A 20,159-nucleotide genomic window follows, 5' to 3' on the forward strand; every position below is an offset into this window, starting at 1 on the left:
TCTTCATATTTCCCACTGCATCCTCTGAGCCATACGGCTCCCACTGCATTCCCTCCTCATAACAGCTGAACAACTTACACCGGAGGTTCAGTCCTCTGGAGTCAGCCCAGTGTGAGAGGAAACACCCCAGTGATTCACCTGCCTGTGGCTGGTGTCCTGGTCGCACCCTCTGAAAAGAGGGCAGCAGGAAAAGAAAAGCTGGGAATGGGGGGAACACTCAAGGAAAACCCTTGCTTGGGAGGGCACTTGCAAATATTGACATTCCCATAATAATATGGTGACCATGGAAATTATTTTCCTATTCAGTGACTGAAACAAACTATTTGCTAAAAATTTTCAATCCATTTGGGCACAACATAGACAAGGCATTCAGTGTCATTCCTATCTTCAAGAGGGAGGGTATGGGGAGCAATAGACATGGCAGTGTGACCTCAGTCCCTGGGGAATAGATGGAGCAAATAATCTTGGAAACCATTTCCAAACATAAAGGATATGAAGGTGACTGGAAGCAGTCAGCATGGATTTACAAATCATGACAAACCTGAAAACCTTGTATGGTGACATGACTGCCTCAGTGGCCAAGGGGAAAGCAGTAGACATTGTTTATCTTGACTTTAGCAGAGCTTTTGACTGTGCTTGCCATAACAACTTCACAGACAAGCTGCTGAAGTGTGAGCTAGCTAAGTAAACAGTGATGTGTATTAGAAGGTGCATGAGATGCCAGGCTTAGAGGTCTGTGATCAGTGTCGTGAACTCCAGAGGGGTCATAGGGCAGGTAAACAACTGGAGGAAGTGGTTGATGCACCAGAGGTTTGTGCTGATATCCAGAGGTGCATCTGCAGGCTAGAGAAATGGGCAGACAGGAACCTTGCGAAGTTCAGTACAGGGAAACTCCAAGCTATGCACCTGGGGAGGAACCCCATACACCAGTATATGCTAGGGGCCACCAGATGGAAAGCAGCTTGGTAGGAAAGCACCTTGGGTCCTAGTGGACACCAAGCTGACCATGAACCAGCAATGTCCTTTAGGGTAGAGCAGTTCCACAGGATCCTCCGCTCAGCACTGGTGAGGCCACACGTGGAGTGCTGTGTCCTGTGTTGAGCTCCTCAGTCCAAGAGATGTAGCCATACTGGAGAAAGTCTAATGAAAGGCCACTGAGATGATGAAGGGACTGCAGCATCTCTCCTATGAAGAAAGGCTGAGAGATCTGGGATTGCTCAACCTGGAATAGAGAAGGCTCAAGGGGAACCTTATCAGTATGTATTAAGTATCTGATGGGAGGCAGTAAAGAAGACAGGCCAGGCTCTTCTTGGTGATGCCCAAGGACAGCGAGAGACACAATTTTTGCTGTCAGACCAGGCACAAACTGATGTGCAGGAAATTCCATTGAGACATCAGGAAAAAAAACACTTTTTTATGGTGCGCAGGGTCAAGCACTGGAGCAGGCTGCCCAGAGAGGTGGTGGAGGCTCCACCCTTGGAGATAATGAAAACCTAACAGAATTCAGCCCTGAGCAGCCTGCTTAGCTGATCCTCCTCTGAGCAGTGAGGCAGGACTAGGAACCCCAGAGGTCCCTGCCCACTTCTGCAGTTTCCTGAGTCTATGACACTGAGACATGAAAACAGCAGAGGACTGGCAGGTAGAAAATACGCATGCTGGTTTAGGGATCTGTGGTAAAAGGTTAGTAAGACACAATGGTGCAAACAGGTGCCCCCATGATCACCACTGCAGCTGCAGAAGTGTTGCAGCCCACCCCATATACAGCCACAGCACAGCAGGAGGGGAGGCACTCCCACTAATGCTGTCTTAGTTGGTCAGTAAGAGCTGATGCAAGTAACACTCTGTAAAATAAACCTAGTGGCAGGAGCAGACAGCTTCACACCCAACCCTTGGGACCACCCATCCCAAAACCAGTTCCCTTGCTGGTGGGCACCAATGTTACCACACTCCTCATCTCTGGAATTTAAAACCTCAATAATTGCAAATGTGCTTTAACTTGTGTTGCTTTAGCAGATGCTTCTGGTGAAACAGCCACCTAGGAACTGCTGAAGTGCCAAAACTGTATAGATAAGAGGACATGAGAAGAAATCAGATTTCTTTCCTCCCATGTTCAGAGCCTTCTTTTTCCCACCAGCAGCACATCCTAGGTGGGAATCACACCTGAGCTCTTACCTCCCTCTCTAGGTTTTGTATGAGATGTTGGCTATTAGCTAAGGATCCTGACACCAAACTATTTTGAGACAGCAAGGTGTTGGCTTTTGCAAATTTTACACGAATTGCTGTGAATCATCAGGAATGTTTTATCGGTAAAGTTTCTGAAGTTAAACAGACCGCGTTTTAATTTAATGCCTTTCATCTGTGCATTGCAAAACAATAGAGAAAAACACCCCAAATTTTTCAGATAATCTAGTAGATTTTAATCTTTTTTTTTAATAAAGTCTGGTAGCTTAGAAATAGTTTAATGAGGGATCCTAAAGTTATTATTTTTTTCATTTTGAACATTTAATAACGGTCTCTGGCACATTCAAATTTTACATTGTTTCGAATTGCATTAGAAGTAATGTTCATTAATTTTCTTAGTAATGCCACTTCTTTTGCCGTTGCCAGTATGGCTGTGAGCGAGCCGGTGACTCTAGGTACAGCAGTCCCCTCTAGTGGGTAAAATCAGACCGGCCCAATTTTGCAGGACCTCCTGCATCCTGCCCGTTAGCACTGGCTGGAAATAAAAGCTTTGCTTTTCTCCCGGATACCTTGAAGATTCTGAGTCGATTTTATCTTTTTTTTTATTAATACTATGTATTTACCATGCGTTATTTTTGTTCTGAATTATCACAGGAAGGAGAGAGGGGCACGAGGCTCAGGTTCAGTTCCTACGTGTGAACCTTCCCTCAGAGCAGGTATTCCCTCCACACCCTAGAAATCCTCCTGCTACAAGTGCCATCAAAACTAGCAATTTCTGATTGAAATGCTTTATTTCCACAAAACATTCTGGAAGCTAAAATTGTTGGTTTTAATCAAAAGTTGACTAGGTGATTCCTAAAGGACAGGTTGACCTGAGATCACTGCCCAGCTCCTGGCTCAGCAGCTCACCTAAACCCACTTCAAAACCTTTATACACTGGCATTTTCTGATTGAGAATTATGCCTTTTTGTAGTATTCCACTCTTCTGTGAGCAAGAAGCAGTGATGTTTAGGTTTTAGGAAGTCATTATGGTCAATAGAATAAAGAATACCCTGTCCCCAAAAACCATGGCTGCCCATTTGTTACAATTCTGTTACGAGGCAGATATAAGGGAGAACTGTTTCTAAGACCTCCCATCTCTTTCTCACTTTTCTCTTTCATAACTGTGGTAATGTTTTTAATTAAGTTATAAGAGGATGTTGCACCAAGCTCCTCAACAGCTTTCTGAATTTTGTGATCTATCCCATCAACCGACTGAGATCAGAACACTGTCTCCGCTGGTACCGCATGCACTGGGTGCGAGCGGCAGTTATTTGCATGAACCAATTTATCTCTTAAAAATATTTCTTCTTGACTGAAGCATAAATTGCCTTTACCCTAATGCACTAGGTAATGAATTGCATTTGAAATATGTTTATTTTTAGCAAATAAATGCTAATGGCAGCTTGCTGGTAAAAATAGACAGCATACTTGGCACAGAAATAAGGGCTGGGGAATCTTTCTTCCCCTGAGCAGTTGAAATGCCCTTTGCGTAAGTCATCTGGGGAGAAAGCGTGAAGTCCCTGTGGAATTTAGTCCCTCCAGCTGGGGAAATTGTGAACAGCAAAGCACCACTTGTCACCTGAGACCTGGCTTACAAATAGCCTCTGCGGTCCAGTGTCCCCAGGGGGCTGTTGTACCTCCTGCAGGGCAAGGGTGTAGGACGGAGACAGCACCTTCTTCCCTTCCTCTCTCTCTTCTGGACATCAGTAGGTGCAATATGGGGTTTTTATGTGCCTCAAGCCTGCCTGGCTGCAGGAGCATTTTGGCAGGGGGAGTCTGTTGGGGTCCCCGGTGTTGCTGGCTCCCATTCCTCCTCTCTCAGCAGCTGCTGTGCTAGCCAGCAGGCTTTATGCTAGACAGGCTTTTCCTAATGCCTAAGTGAAATTTCCCTGGCTGCACTATAAGCCCATTACTTGTCACATCCCCAGAGAGAATGATTTATCCCCTTCCTTTTTGCAGCAGCTTTTTTCATAGTTAAGAGTGTTATGTCCAGTAAGTCTCCTTTCCTCTAGACTAAACAGCTCAATTGCCTATGTTTTCTCTTACATTAAGATTTCTAAGGCTTCTCATCTTTCTTGTTGCTATGCTTTTGTCTTTACCCAGTAGGTCCAGTTGTGTCTTACAGTGTAGTGCCAAAAAAACAACCATGCATCTGAGGCCTTGCAAGAGTAGCCTGGTAGATAAATTTTCCTGCTTGCACATCCTTGTCAGGCGCTTGTCTTTGGCCCCATGAACTCATGTGGTCAGTTGATCTCTAACATATTTTGTACAGCTCCTTCTTCCCATGCACACATTGCTACTGGATCATCACTACATCACTACACTAGAAATGGTTCCTTTGAGGAGAGATGATGTTAACCTTCCTGTGGGAAGTTTTCAGTCACAGACACATAAGTGTTTTAGAAGTGAAGATGTGACACAAGCCTGCTTGTACAGTCTCAAGTCAGGACTGGCAGCTGCCACCATTTCACTGTGGGGTTTTATGTCCCCTAAATTTGTACAAGACACAAGCCTTGCTAAACAGAGATTACAAATCTAATTTTGAACATTATTTTCCAGCATTTTGCTTGTAAGGTGGGTTCAAGAAGGGCAGCATCTCCTTGCTGCCAAGAGATCTAACACACTGAGCTCTAGCCAAAAAATGCTGCCTTCGTTTGGCAAAAAGGACCCAGTTGTCATGGAGGACGAGACAAGAAAGCCTGGTTTGAGCTGTTGCTGTTTGAAAATTACCTGAAAATGCTGCAAATTATAAGCTTAACAAGGGAAATCCCCAAATCCTGAAAAATAACCTACTAAATATGATTTATTTATCAAGAGAATGTTCTAATCTTGGCGAAAAAAAACAAAAAAATCCCCATGGGAAGTCCTTGATAGACCCATCTCATCATCTTTGGAGTTGAGTTGGTTCTAGAATAAAAAAAAAACCCAGAAAGGTCCAAAAGGGTTTCCAAGAGATGTAGGTTGTAACAGAAAACATGACTGGGAATCTAGGTAAAAAGTACTAGTTTAAGAAAAGTAAAACTGATTCCTTATTTACTGGCTTTATAATTGCCTGGGACCAAACCCATTGCTTCATAATTCTTAACTGCAACCTAAACTGGGGTTATAATAATCAGAAGTCAGAAATCCCAATTAAAGAAGATTTACCCACAGTGGCATGTGTTTCATTAGCAGGTGACATGAAGAGTCAATATTTTATGACCTGCCACATATTTGAGTCATCTGTCATGTGTTATCCTTAGATGTTGAAGTTATTTGACAGCTCTAAAGCAGAAGGGAGCAAAACAGAAAAGAAGGTTTTTGCTGGTGTCACTTTCAGATAAATTTAACAGGCAATAGTCTACAACAAGCAATTAAAACACATTGGTCTCTTATTACAGAACAAATTCCATTCTGTGGGGCCTGAGGGAAATGCATCTCATAAAATTTGCTATTTTTATATAAGACAGCACAAACTATCCTTTCCCTGCATGAAAAAAAAAGGGAAGAAAAAAGGCAGAAATGCTGCCTCTTAGCAATGTGCAGATGAATACTGATTTTGGCACCTTGCATAATAGGGAAGCAGAAAGACCCACCTGCAAAGCTTCAATACGTGTCTTCTGCTGGGGTCCAGCTACTGAGTCCTCAGCTACCACAGCTGGGGGAACCACAGACCTATATAGAAACCTATCCATGTGGAAGATACTGCATGTCTGTTGTCCAGATAAAAAGCACAGCAAAGAAAGGAGATCAGATTATACAAAAAGGAGGAAAAGCTGAAATGCCTGTGCAGTTACCTGCAGTTTTAGAAATGTCATGACTGCTCATGCTGGTTTTATGGCAAGTTCCAGCTCTGAATCAGCCATTGTACTTGAATCTCAGCTTTCAAAAAAAAAACAAACGCATTTGTTCCTCATAATTGCAAAGAAAACCCCTAGCTCAGGAAATGTGAGGTAAATAAGGCAGAAATCAGACTTTTCAGAAGCTCATGTTTGTTCATCTCTCTGGTTTGCAGTGGTTTGTGGCTCATTAAGGTTCTCTGGAAAACAAGGACTTCATTTCACAAGCAGTGTTGACAGGATGTGTCTTCTCCCTCTTCTGGTGTGCAATAAAAAAGGAGATGTTTTCATAGGTCTAAAATTGCCAGTTTTCAAAGTAGCCAAGGCATTTTTTATCAGAACACTTTCTTTCATTTTCCACATCCCCCTAGAATAACTCCTTTGATGCGATAGAAACAAGAAGCATCCAAGAAAACTTCAATCTCAACAAATTGATATTTTGCACTGAAAATCCCTTCAATATAAAGTTCCTGTGGGCAATACCAGGAATGCCTGGGAAAGTCAAGAAATGTGAATAATGGCATTTTTTCCTGACTTCAAGCAATTGATAATCTGAGATTTTGCTAGCAATGGGGTTTCAGAAACACCTTGGTGAAGAAAGAGGGTGGACACATAGTACTGCAGGGGCTGTAGGAATGATCAGAAAGCTCATCTCCAGGATTCAATGACTCATCCCTTAAGGAACACCATGAAACAACCACATTTACCTCACCACAACCACAGCTGGTGCTTTCCATGGTGTTACCCATATGGAGCAAGCCACTGCACCACCACAGATGCTCCGTGCATGTCACTGGCCTCTCAGCATCGCTCAGAGGCAGCCCAAGTTGGGTGCTAGGCCACCTCTCCCTGGTCTGCACAACAGCTGCTCAATGTCCTTGTCAGGCACACCAGGACTAAAGAAAGCAGGTTTTTCTCTTTCCTTGAGTTTCTGCTCATGTTTACATTTGCTTGGCTCACCCCAGCTGCAGGGACTTGCAGCAGTGATCCCCTGCCTGCGATCTCAGAAAACCACGCAGCCTTTGCTCTTCCCTGGGGCTGGGGCGATCTGGGAGGATGTGACTGCTAGAAAAGGTCTCCAAATTAGGAGATGTTTCAGTGTCTGAAGCAATGAAATATTTAATCCCTGCTCTCTCTTGGATATGCATCATCACAGATTTACTTATCAGCTGCTCACTGACAGCAGCAGCTGACAAGGATGATGACAACTGACATACATTAACTCAGCCGCACAACACAAGCTATCACTCCAGAGCAGAAATCCATCATTATTATTTAAGCACCAAAGTGTTTCAGTTGGTGCCTGACACCATAGGCAGGCGATCCCCGCACTGAAAAGTCGACATTGCTGGGGTCTGTCAGAGGTGAGGGGCTCTCATCTGAGCCCTGGTAGCCCCAGCACGGACACCAGCAGCACCAGTCCCAGGGCAGCACAGTGCTGAGGGTACACGCAAGGTCCCCTGTGCTCCCACTGCTGACCTAGCCATACCTTGATGGAGGAAAATAAGAGGGAAGGATGGACAAAAATAACTTGTTTAGGGGGTGGAAGGGTAGAAGCCTTTCTTAGAGCTTTGCTAGAGCTACCCAGCAGGATAGCACATTACACCCTGTACTCAAGTCTGCAGGTAAAGTGAAAGGGTTATTGCACAGCTCCTCAGGGAGTGCTGCTGTGGATGTTGACTGTGCAGAGCAGACTAGTTATCCTTTTGTCTAAGCTTCCCCTTTTTAACAGATGGGCTTCATTTCTGAGCAAATCTATATCAGCATCTTCTTTATCTAATGGGTTGCACTGAACTACTGCTGTTCCTGAGGAAGTAGTGACTGAGCTTTGAGGAATCCTGGTGAAATGGGTGTTTGGTTTGAGATGGTAGGGTGGGGTTTTTCCCCCTCCCTGTTAGTGTTTTCCAGCAGGTCGGTTGCTTTTTGAGACCACCCAGCTGTCTCTTGCTGTTACAATGGCATCCTTACCTGAATAGGTGGCATTAACTGATGGAAATTGTCCCTGTGTGTGTGTGAATCAGGTGTAGGGAAGAAGGGGGAAAGAAGCCACCAAGGCTCCTAAGCACTGGAGCAGATCTTAGGCTGTATGAGGTTTGATCCTTCTGGAGCACAGAATAAGGGAATGCAGCACCACATGGATGCCACATCCAAGTGTCAGAAGGTTCTGCTGGAGAGTGAGACCTTGTAGAAAGAGCTGCCCTTCAGACCACTGATGGGCAAGAGACACCACAGGTTACAGGTGAGGTTCATATGGTTAAGGCTTCTGTATTCACACCTTCACATAGACAGGCCTCAAGGATAGGACCAGAGAACACTATGTAGTGAGATGTAGTGAGATGCTTACAGACTTATTACCTGAAGAGTTATTTGTTTAGTGTGTGTTGTGAGGACATCCCATACCAGAGCCATCACCAGGAGGGACAGTGTGTGGGAACCACAGCAGCATGCAAAAATGGGACAGTGGGGGGAGTAGGAAACAGCTTTGAGGTGGCACTAGGGAGATGAAGTGATGCTGGGTGCAGAGGGTGGCATAAGAGGAGCACCTCTGTCTGCCAGGCCCCTTCAGAAAGTGGGAAGAGGTGAGAGCCAAGAGATTCCTTCCAATGATCAGCTCCCACAGATGGGAGGAAGGCAATGCTGGGAGTGATGCTCTGTTCGTTGCCATCACCATTTCATATGCACAGCAGTTGCTAAGGCTCATGCCCTAAACTGCAGGGCTTGCTGGACACACCAGGTTGTCACCTCCCTATTCTGATGCAGAGGAGAAGGAACACAACCAGGACACTGTATCAGTCCTGTCATTCAGGGCTACTGCAAACCAGCCTGCGTTCCTGCATGCTTTTCAGCTAGCAATTCCCTAACACAGCCCTCCCTTCTCTGTGGAGGGATTTTTTTTCTCTGCACTGTTAATCACAGTCTGCCTTCTGTACTGAAAGCTCTTCAGGGAAGGAATCTCCTCTTTTTCTTTTGCAAGAGTGCATTTAGCACTCCTGCAGCAACTCAGAAAAATGTTTAAGGGAATAATATAAATTAATAGCAATAATAAAACTTTATATATTGTCCAAAGCCTGAAGAATTGGTTTTGCAGCAATCCTACAGGACAACTGGAAAGGGAAGATGACTGAAACAATGCCTTCATGAGCCTTCATGCTCCTTGCTGCCCATCAAACAGGTTTCCATGATGGATGGTGGTCACCAAAAACCTTGCCCTCTCCTTAGACCCTGGCTTTTCCATCTCTCAAATCCAGCCTTTGCTTAAGCTGGATATCACCTAACGCCATAGAGATCTTTTCAGTAGTTTGACACGTTATCTCATAGCCTTGGAAATTATTGTGGGCCTTAGGCACAGCTCCAGATATTTCCTGTTTGCCTAGAGAGTATATAGCCAGTTAATCAGTATTCCTGTGCTCAGGTAAGCTGATCATTAAACCACAGTTTTGAAACCTCAGACTAAAGCTTCTTGAGATCATTATCTTTCTAGTTCCAATAAACAAGTAACTCTGGATCTTTTTCAGAGGCACAAGTGGGATCAATGTTCACAGCAGGCTTTGACTGAAACCCAGCATTACAGCAGCCAACCACTCCAGGAGGAGTGTGTGCTCCAGGTGAAGGACCCACAGGCCTTGGCGAGCCCCTGCTCCAGACATGCTCTGGACAAAGCCCTCCAGCCACAGGACCCTTCCCCTCCACAGTGAGCCCCAGCAGAGCCTCTCTCCCAGCCCAACCCTACCCACTCATCACATTCTCTTTTTCAACCAGCACAAATCCCTACAAAGAGAAAGTTTGGAAAACTTTTGGAAACCCCTGGATGTGCCTTTGCACAGCAGGGAAGCAGGTGGGATTTGTGCTGTGCTCCCAGTTCACACAGCTTTGGCACTGGCCAAAAACCAGAGGAATTAATTTTACACAATGAAAAGAAATTTTAGAAGTTTGTATTATTTTGCAGCATGTAAGGTCCACTAGCACTGATGGTTTTCACTGTGTTTTCTGAGGTGTTTAAACTGAACTTCTTCTGTATGTCCTAATTATTATGTTATAATTTAAAATCAGCAAATTATTTCAGGAAATGCCATTCACAGAAATGTCATTATAACATGCCAGAATGGCCAGACAACTGTCACAGCCCTCCTCCTTTCTGCCAGGAGGAAAAAACCTCATTATATGAATTGGGAAATCATTCTGAGAAATCCAGTCTGTTGAAAAAAGAAAAAAAAGAGCAGAACTCCATTTGTGTCACACCACTAAAATAAGCCCCATCGTAGCAGCTTCCTTATGCAGAGATTCTGGCTGGCGCCTTCAAGAGTCTGCTTTAATATCTTGGCTTTCTCCCAGGGCTGAACTCCTACTCTGTCTCTGCTGCACAGACATGCAGGCTCAAACCAACATGAAGCCTGAGCACTACACTCAAATGGGTGACTGGCTCTTCCCAAGCTCAGGCTTGCTCACAGCTCCCCGCAGGTGATGCTGGCCCTGGCACTGCCCTCTGCCCTCCCTGATGGCCGAGACAGGACAAGTACAGCTTTGTACTAATGTCAACAAGGTTTGTTTTCCCAGACCAAATGTGTGCCAGCATCAACTTCTGACATTGCCCAGCACAAGAGAACTCCTGGAAGATGGAAAGCGAATGGGGCTAGATATAAACTGATAGTAACAAGATTAAAAACCCCTTAAGAGTACACAACAACAATCCAAACATTTTTTGGCCAAGCTGCTCAGGACCTTATTGAGGTACCTCCAGTGCCATGGCTGGATCCTCAGAGGGGCTCTCAGTAAACAAGTACAGATCAAAGTTCATCACACTATTAAATAAAGACAATGCAGAGCTTTCTGCAGCTGCATCTGATCACGTGGCTTGAAGGATGACGAAACAAAGAAATATACCTCTGAATCCCTGAGCTCCAGGAGAAAAACTGAAAAACAACTCCAGCAAATGTGCAGAACATAAATAAAGTAAAATATTTTCTCATTAAACAGTTAAAGAACAGGAAGAGTTTGGGCACCACTGTTCAGGGACTCCTGTTTAGTGACAGCAATTTATTCGGCCATCTGGGCAAAGAAAGACTGCAGCAAACCACACGGAGGAAATAAAAATAGATGAACAACAAGTAACTGATTTTGCTTGACTCGAGCCTACAACTCTGCAGAGCAGGAAGCTCTTTCATGTGAAAGACATTATTGATGAAGGCATTTCAGCCTCTCTCCAGTCCTTCCAAGAACATACTAGATCTCCCCTGCCAGCAAACCTGTCTGGAGACGTGACTCCCATCCCAAACTTGCCAGAAACATCACCAAGTACAAAAGACAAATTGATGAGCCTTCTGGAAAGGGACCACCAGAGGAAGGAGCATCTCTGTGGTGCTCCACAGTAAAAGAAAACTCTTTAGGATTAAAAATAGGAGGCTTTTTGCTGTGTTTGTTCATTATTATAAAAATCTTCCTTTCCTTGGCAGGCACAGAGCAAATATTGAGATGGAGGAAAACACTGCCCAGTGTTCAGCAGGATCTGATCACTGCATCTCAGTGTTTTGGTGCCCACCTTGAGCGGACACACAGCCTCCTCCCCTGTTCGGCTGTGTGTGATGGTGGCAGAGGGGAGGTGGTGCCTGCTCAGGAAGCACAGCACTGTAGCGCCAAGCTGTCCAGCTGAGGGACCCAAAAGCTGTTGGTAGCGAGGCATGGGTAGCACAGCTATCATCCAAGGGAGCCCTATTTCCATCAGCTCAAACTGGTGCCAGCAGATGATAGGGATGACAGCTATGACTTGCTCCATCCTTGGATAGGTCTCTCTTCCCTCTGCCTGTTGCTCTCCTCCTGTTTTTCTCACTGACACATATGTGGTATTCTTGGAGCTGCATTCCAACCAGAGGAAAGCCACCTGAGCCAGGGATTAGGAAGGGTGGCAGGGAAGTTTGAAGCCTGCCCCTATTCAGGATTTTGGAGCCTGTCACTGCCACCTCGTTATATTTAGCTGTAGTTGAAGGAGGATCATTGGCAAATGAGAAAACTGCTTTCTTTAATTTGCTCTAACCCTCATTCTCAGGATCGGCAGTCAAAATTCACCTGCTCCCCCAGACATGGTCTCACTGACCAGAGAAGCTAAGCTGATTGTCATAAATAGTTTGGCTCACCCCTTTCCACCAGGCTGCCCTGCTCCTCGCATTCCTGCATCAGGCCAGTCAGCCCTTAAGCTGTCTAGCTTGTTTTACTAAGCCCTCCAGGGCTGGGGTTGAAAGCTTAGACCCACCTTCTACAAAGCTATTTCCTCCCCCATGAAGGCAGTCAACTGCACACCCCAACAGCACTAAAAATACCCATCCTCAAGCTGTGCTCAGATGAAATCTTTGACAGCCTGTTACAAACAACTAATCCGAAACTGCCTAATAATTTGATATTTCAGGCTGAAGATTATCTCCTATGCGTGGGAAGTAGTTTCTCTCTTCATGTCTCCATGCATGCTGTTAATCACTGTGTTCAGGATAATTATAACTCCAGGATTCCCACACCTCACTTGGTCCATCTCAGATTTTGGCCTCCAGTCTCACCGGGGTTTATGGTCCCACAGGAGCCAATGGCCCTCACTCACCCTGGGAACTGCCCTGAGATTAAATGAGTCACCCCATGAGGGCTTTGTACCTCTTCAAGGACTACCCAGAGCTGTACAACTGATGCCTGACTCTCAGAGAGCTGACATTATGTGAGATAGATACAATTCTAAACCCAATTTCTTCTCTCTCCTCCCAAGAACTCTCCTCACCTTTCTCAATACTTCCATCTGGAAGAGAACAGGCACTTGAAGACGTCAAGACCACAAATGGGTATTTCAGACTGAAAGACTGTCCTGACACACCCTGGGCTCCACACTTCATTTCCAGATACATCTCTCTGTTGATAACTCAGCACAGGCTGGTCAGACTTAATTGCTCAATCCTTTCTTTTTCTTTAATCACTTTGTCTTGACAACCACAATTTTCTCTGAAGTCTTTTACTTACTGTGGTAACAGCTTCAAAAACCATTCTATCTGGAGAAGTAAGAGACAAAAGCCCAGAACATAATGATTCCCTGATGTGTCACTACTCTCTCATAGCACACTGCCTACAGCCAAACAGCCTCTGAACCAACAGCCATTTCCTCCTGTCATGTGTCAGTCTCCACATACAGCAACAGCAAAAGGGGAAAAAAGAAACGTAAAAATAAATTACAATTTAAAACTACAAGGATTGGCCAGAGCCTGGCAGGGAAGGGCAGGACCTGGCCAGCAGCGTGGTCACTGGCAGCATTGAGCATGCATTCTTGTGAATGATAGTGTATGAGTTGCTGATGGCAAAGGTCTTTTCAGCTGTATGTCATAAACGGATACCAGAAATCTGGACCGATCTGGCTGGATCCTTCAGTGTTTTTCTGTTTCTTCTTGGAAAAGCATGTCTAACAAAACATCATGCTGTCTGTTCAGTTAGTTAATTCTGACTCTCATTGCCCTCATGACCCTGCAAGCGTCCCCTCAGATGCTAGAAATGCCTTTTTGCTGCCATGATGTGAGCCTGGTGCCTGCAAAACAACCCGGGTCACCTTCTGACAGACATTGAGAAAATTCTTGGATGCTCTTGCAACCCTTTCCTACAGCCCTGGGAACACTTCCTACAGCCCATGCCCAGGAGTTCAGCTGCTGCCACTGACAGGGTGCACAGAATACCACCCAGTAGATGGAGGGAGCCCCACCTTTCCACTCAGATCTGCTTCACAGGGCTTAAAAACCTCATCAACTTTTATGTGATTCAGGTCTATTTTATTGCAAGGAAGCGCTGCAGCAGAAGAGCCAGCTCACACACTTCTGCTGAGATGAGCTTCTTCCCTAGTGCCATGCGGACAAAACCATCACACAGTTTCAATACCAAAGTTTTGTCAAAGTTGTAGTAAGTCCTCAAGGTTTGCTGTGTACTGTCTTTAACCCCTGCCCTCTCAGGTGGTCTTCAGTAGCTGTAATGCCAGATCCTGCCTGCTGGATTGCCAGAAGGAGGGGGAAATGCACTGCAGCTGCTGTGGTGTGGACAGGTCATTTATACCGTTTGGTTGAGAAGATGCTGAGCAGTGAAACACTGAAATAGGGCTGCTAGCAAAACAGTTGGGGAATTTCTGCCCGTTCTTCCTTCCATCTCCATAGGGCAGACTTGTTCCTCCCTCACTGGGTCTAAACTGCAGGTCGGGGGCAGGCACCAGAGAGCGTAACAACTTCACCTCCTGGATACACAGCTATTTCCAGGACAATCTGTGGACAGCATCCCCAAAACATTTGCTAGAGTTTCAGCTTGGATCACCAGAACTCTTACGAGTTTGGAGAGGACCCAGGTTGGTGCCTGGCTGCTTACTGATAGCACAGTCTTTGCTCTGAGTGTCTCTCTGAGAAATGCATAAGCAGCCCCCCAGTCAGGCCAGGGCAAAGGATGCTCAGTGCATCAGGAGTGAAGAGGCACCCAGAGCAGGTAGGCAAAAACTTAAAGACAAACGGGAATACACATTATTCCTCTCTCATCACGTGGAAAACAAAATCATTCTCTTGGGCCACTCAGATAGGTTTTGTTATGTGTTATAAATAGCATACCTTCAAAGAGATGTGACTATCCAACACTGGCTGCCCCATGCAGCTAGGCATTTGTCTGCTTTTCGTGTCTTTTATTACACACATCAGGATATCGCCCAGGCCCTGAATGCATGTTGCTATTTGAATTTTGGTGTGCAGTAACTACAAGTGGAGTTTTAACACACTTAGCATTGCACCAACCCTGACGTAAACAACAAAACCACCTACCTGTGGTTACAAGGAGCTGAGCCAGATCATAGGCAGAAAGGCAAGAACTCCAAGTACCTCATTAAAACTGAACATGTCCAAATTTTTTTGGCCTACTGCCTGGGCAGCAGCATTATCCAAGGTGCCTCAGCATGTCTGCTTTCAATTGCAGAGCTTTCACAGTAACGTTTCTCTCCTTCATCTCCTCCTGTACACCAAACACAGTGACAGCACTCAAGAGAGATAATGTTGCACTCTAGGCTAGAGGAATACTGTGGAGGTGCTGGGAAGAAATCTCTGGTCATTAGCCCATGGGCCTCTGCCAGCTGATGTGGTTTTGGAATAGCACCAATGTTGGTGTGACCATGAATGCCAGTTGCTCTTTAGCTCAGTCATTGTGTGTGTTTGGAGACAGAAATAAAAGATTAACTCTTGGAAAGGTGCTATTTTCCAAATGCCACTCAAATAAATGGCAAAGTACATAAATATGGCTGGTGACAATTAGTGGTGTAAGGTGTTAAGAATGTTGGAGAAAATATATATTCAGACTTAGAAGGTCTGCCTTTTTCTGTATGATTACTATCTACCTGACTGCCTTTATAGTAACAGCATGTAAGGGACTATCTCAAATTCAGTACGTGCTTTATACCTTGGCAGGGAGCAACCTGGACATTTCCCGTGATTCATCTTCAAAACAAAGAAATATAATTGGCATCTCTCTGAAACTGTACATAGTCGCTAAAATGTGCAAACTGCTCCAGGCTGACTCCTCCCTAGCTCTGCAGAAGCGACTGCTTGAGTTGAACGGGTCAAATATGAATAATAACAGTGTTGTCAGGATTTGAGACTAACAGGCAGCCTGTCAGGACTTTAAATAGAGAATTTAACAGCAGAGCACCTGGGTAGTTTGGGTAATATGGCTTTCATGAAGACTGCTTTCATTAGCTGATTTCTAGGCAACAGCAGTAGAAAAGGGTTGTAAGTAGCTCTAAGAAAGGAAACTTCAAGGAGTCAAAAGCCTATGATGTGATACGAAGCAGACTGAGGGGTGTTGGATGTGAATTACTTATTTCTGCCTTATCAACTAGGCACCTTTGGCATTTATTAAATTTCCTTTCCCTGTGTATAACACTTGTGCGCAAAATTTGTCAAGAGAACTAATAAAGGTTTCAGTATGTTACAACTGAGACACTGAGCACTGCTGGAAATCCAATAAGCGCTGTTAAGGATTTGAATAACACAGGTACATGAAACTGTGATTAAAAATAATTGAAAGAAATGATTTATTCAGTTCTATTAAATTTAGATTGTTCCTAGGAGTATCAGGGCATATGCTCCTCATCATGCAACTTCGGCTTTCCCTGAATTTCAGTTTTACCAGCTCTGGATTGGTTTAAGAGGCTCGCAAAACCCCATATCTCGCTTAGCAAATAAACAGATTGGACCCTAAAGCACCTTTTCTTTCTTTTCTTTTATCTAGTAGTGCTATTTACCTATATTAATAATTACCATACGAATTATATTAGTAACCATATTAGTAAAATACACCAAAATTCCTGAAACAGACCATTTTTAATAGATTTTATTTATCACAAATGTGTGCATTTCTCATCCATTGTTCATCCTTGATTTTTGCTACATGTTGTAAAGGGAGAAAGAAAGCTCATGGCGCTTTCAATAGGAAGTTTTCTTTTACAATTGGAAACTACCATCCCCATTACATAGTTGCGTCATAAGAATGTTTTCGCTACAGTGAGCACTATATTTCATATTCATTTTCTGACAAAAGCAAAACGGATCCATTTGTCTTCTGCAGGGCCCTTCTTAGCTTAAATTATGCTTTTTGCAAAGCTTATTTGTTACTTTGTAGTCCCAGCAGCATCAATTAAAAGTTTCTTTGTAAAATGTATCATCTGGACTACACATATATATTGGGTAGTTTGGGCTATAATTTTCCTCCAAAACAAACTTTTCTTGAAATAAAAGTCGATTTGCTGGAAGATGATGGGGAAGCAGGCATCAGGGTCTGCAGCTGAAGGGTTAGCCACTGACTGTCTCACTAGTTCATGGTACCACAACCCGAGCTCTCAGGTTGGTGTCGTGGTTTAAACCCAGTCAGGTAACTCGTTCACTCACTCCCCCCCCTTCTTTCCCTCCCCCTACTCCCGGAGGGATGGAGAGGAGAATCGAAAAGAATGCAACTCCCACAGGTTGAGATAAGAACAGTTTAGTAACTAAGGTATAACACAGATCACTACTGCTACCACCAATGATAATAATGATAAAGGAAATAACAAGGGAAGAGAATACAACACCTCACCACCAGCTGACCGATAACTCGCCCCCCAAGCCTGACCAAGCTCCGACCGATACCTCCTCCAACCCTGCAGTCTCCCAGCCCTTCCAGCTAAATCCCAGTTACATCCTGGGCATGACGTGCTGTGGTATGGAATACCTCTTTGGTCAGTTTGGGTCAGGTGTCCTGTCTCTGCTTCCTCCTGGCTTCCCCTCCTCCCTGGCAGAGCATGAGGCTCACAAAGTCCTTGGCCAAACCAAAACATCATTGTTATCAGCTCTGTTCCCGAGCTGAAAGTCAAAACACTGCACTGCACCAGCTACCAAGAAGGAGAAAAATGACTGCTACTGCTGAACCCAGGACAGTTGGGTATCCTGCCCTGGAGTGTCATACACACTGGTGCCTGTGGGTGAATTGGCAGCAGGGCAAGCTGACCAGGAGAGTCAAGGTGTGTGAGGGATTGGTGGGAATGGGAAAAAATTGTCTGCTCCATATAATAATGTAATGAAGGACAGATATATTGCTTTCAGTCTTCTTATAGTAACATTTTTAAGAGTTTCTGGTTCTGAAACTCTTAGTTCACTGTCATTTCACAATGAAATTAATTCTTTTTCTTTTGTTTTCACAAAAGTTGTGGTTTCCTCCAAGTTTTGCGTTTCAGCTGTATCCTGCAGAGGCCACTGTGTTATGCTGATGGGAGTGGGGTTGTGATGAAGGTGGCTTTCCTCTCCCCCAGGCTTGTAGGACCTGTGGCCAGTGACCCTTTCACAGGAGGCAATGAGGAGGCTGCCTGCCAGATAACTTCATGGTTTAGTCTGAGTGATGCAGGAGAGTTTAGCTAATGATGAACTTGCAGAGCTCTGTTGGTGCAAGAAGAACCTTCTGTTCAATACCAAATGCTGGCATTGGATTTTATATTTACATGTACATGGGTACTTGCAAATAGACTTTCTCATTAAGATCCTGGTCTGAAGAGCTGCCTCCAGTGCCAACATATGGGCAGTAACCTCCAGTGAGGAGGGAGGAGCCTTCATCGCCCTGTTTGCAGGGCCACTGCAGCCCCTTTCCACTCTCCTGCATATACAGATCTATTTACAGTATAAGGAAACTGGATGGGAATTAGTTTTTAAGGGAGAGTTTGGGTTGAAAATACGTCTGCCCCCACTGTGGTCTGCTCCTTCAGAATTAAACACAAGGAATTATTTTGCCTTGTTTATGAATGGAGATCATGTGCTCAGGGGAGTGAAGGAAGTTACTGATACAGAACAGGAATGGCAGGATTTTAACTCAATTCATGATACTCATCTAGCAAATGTCATTCTTCCCCTATACGCATTGCATATTTATTTTCATATTGTTCAAACTTTGGATTAAATAATCTCATTATTTTGACTCCCCGTCGATAAGCTGATAAAAACCAGGTTTTTAAGAATTCCAGTTTACAAACCCTTGTCATATCTGAAGATTAAACTTGCCACGTTTCATGATAAATGGAAATGCAAATAATTAAGTCTATTAAAATATTTATCAGAGGCTTGCCCTGAGCCAAGCACAGCGTGAACATCTTTATGTTTGCTGGCAATAAACCAGCTTCTCTCTTCTCTCTGTTTTGCACAGTCCTACTAAGCCAATCCTCACTAGAATGAGCACAAAACAAAATGAATAACAGCTTTTGTACATCAACATTAAAATGGGAAGAAGCTTGGGAAAGGGCCTCCGACAGAGAAGAACGCTGATGAGTGCAAAAATGCCTGATGGGTGAGCGCCACCTTCTAAATATAGATCAGCCAGACGTGGAAGTGATTTTCAGAAGAGAAATGCAATCATGGATTACACACCAGCTCATTAGAAACTGTTGCTGAATACAGCATCCAGAAGACATGCATGAAAAGTCACATTTGGGGAATAAATTAAAAGGGGTGTAGTTGTTGCTAGATAAACATATGTAATATATATGCATTGAAGAGGTTTGTAAATGTCATTTTTTTATTCAGACGGAAAGCAAAAAGCTTTAAAACCTTTCACAGTAGAGAGGCAGTTAACTCCAGACTATTCCTATCCCAGTAGCCAAGAAGCAGATAGGACATCTCTCTTAAATTAGCATTTATAAATAAACTTTCTGAATGTTTCCATCACATAGAGTGAAAATCATAACTTTTACTGCTGCATTGCTGCACTTCATCTACTTCACTGTATAATAAGTTGACTAAAACTGTAAAGCTTCTCAATTTTTACTGCATATGTGTTCCAATTAATCTATGTCTGTAACAAACTTGAGACTGAAAAATTATTTCCGACCTATATTCTAGTTCTGTGAAGCATATATACTATAAGGTATGTCTGAATATCATGATACTATAATTTCCCAAAACACATAGAATTGTTTGTATTTGAAGTGACAAAATAAAAGCACTGATTTCTTTTTCTAACAGGAGAAAGTAATTTACCCCTTAAATGTAACATGCAGCTGCTCACTGCAACGGCATTTCTATTCTTTTCCTTGTCCTGCCATGTAACCACTGAGTGACATTCTCTGGCCCATGCTAATGCCAATCAGATGAAGTGATCCAATGGTCCCTTTTGGCCTTAATCTCAATACATGAATTAAAAGACTGGCACATGGGGCTCTGTGGGTCACTCCACAAAGGGCACCGTCATTGCCAGAAGCCACTGAGCAGTTAAACAAGGGAGGCACAGGGTATCAAGAAAGACCCCAGGGAAAGGACTGGATGACAAGTGTCAGGCACAGAGCAGTGGAGGGCAACAGGAGCACCCTTTCCTCTGCTCTTCTCTGAAAGGTCTCAGCATGGCATGCCTCCTCCTGGTGCAGGACCAGGTAGGAATATGCTGCTCCCTGCATTTTTCCCCTCTTCTTCTGTATATCAAAGCTGAATACAGCCCAAAATGAACACTCCATTGCTAAAAAATCTTTAGATTGCTTAAGCCTGTTCCTTCATTCTTTCCCTTTTGGGGGAAATGGCTAAAATAATAATTCATTGCTAATGTTGATCCCAAATAACACAATACACTGAGGGCATG

At 44.2% G+C, this 20,159-nt stretch overlaps 1 protein-coding gene across 3 annotated transcripts in view; it reads left to right on the plus strand.

The window, feature by feature from the left end:
* LHFPL3 (LHFPL tetraspan subfamily member 3) overlaps positions 1-19,694 on the plus strand; it is a 248,549-nt gene extending 228,855 nt beyond the window's left edge. For all 3 annotated transcript variants that reach the window (XM_057417897.1, XM_057417895.1, XM_057417896.1), the window contains one exon: positions 18,738-19,694. Coding sequence is in view for 1 of the 3 variants with exons in the window: in XM_057417895.1 (XP_057273878.1) it covers positions 18,738-18,766 (29 nt within the window). In the remaining 2 variants the exon portion in view is untranslated. The remainder of the gene's footprint in view (positions 1-18,737) is intronic.
* Positions 19,695-20,159: the final 465 nt, after the last annotated feature.

The sequence above is a fragment of the Pezoporus wallicus genome, unplaced genomic scaffold, assembly GCF_028554395.1.
Source record: "Pezoporus wallicus isolate ANWC-B61680 ecotype Strahan unplaced genomic scaffold, APGP_CSIRO_Pwel_v1 contig_5542, whole genome shotgun sequence".
NCBI lineage: Eukaryota > Metazoa > Chordata > Aves > Psittaciformes > Psittacidae > Pezoporus > Pezoporus wallicus.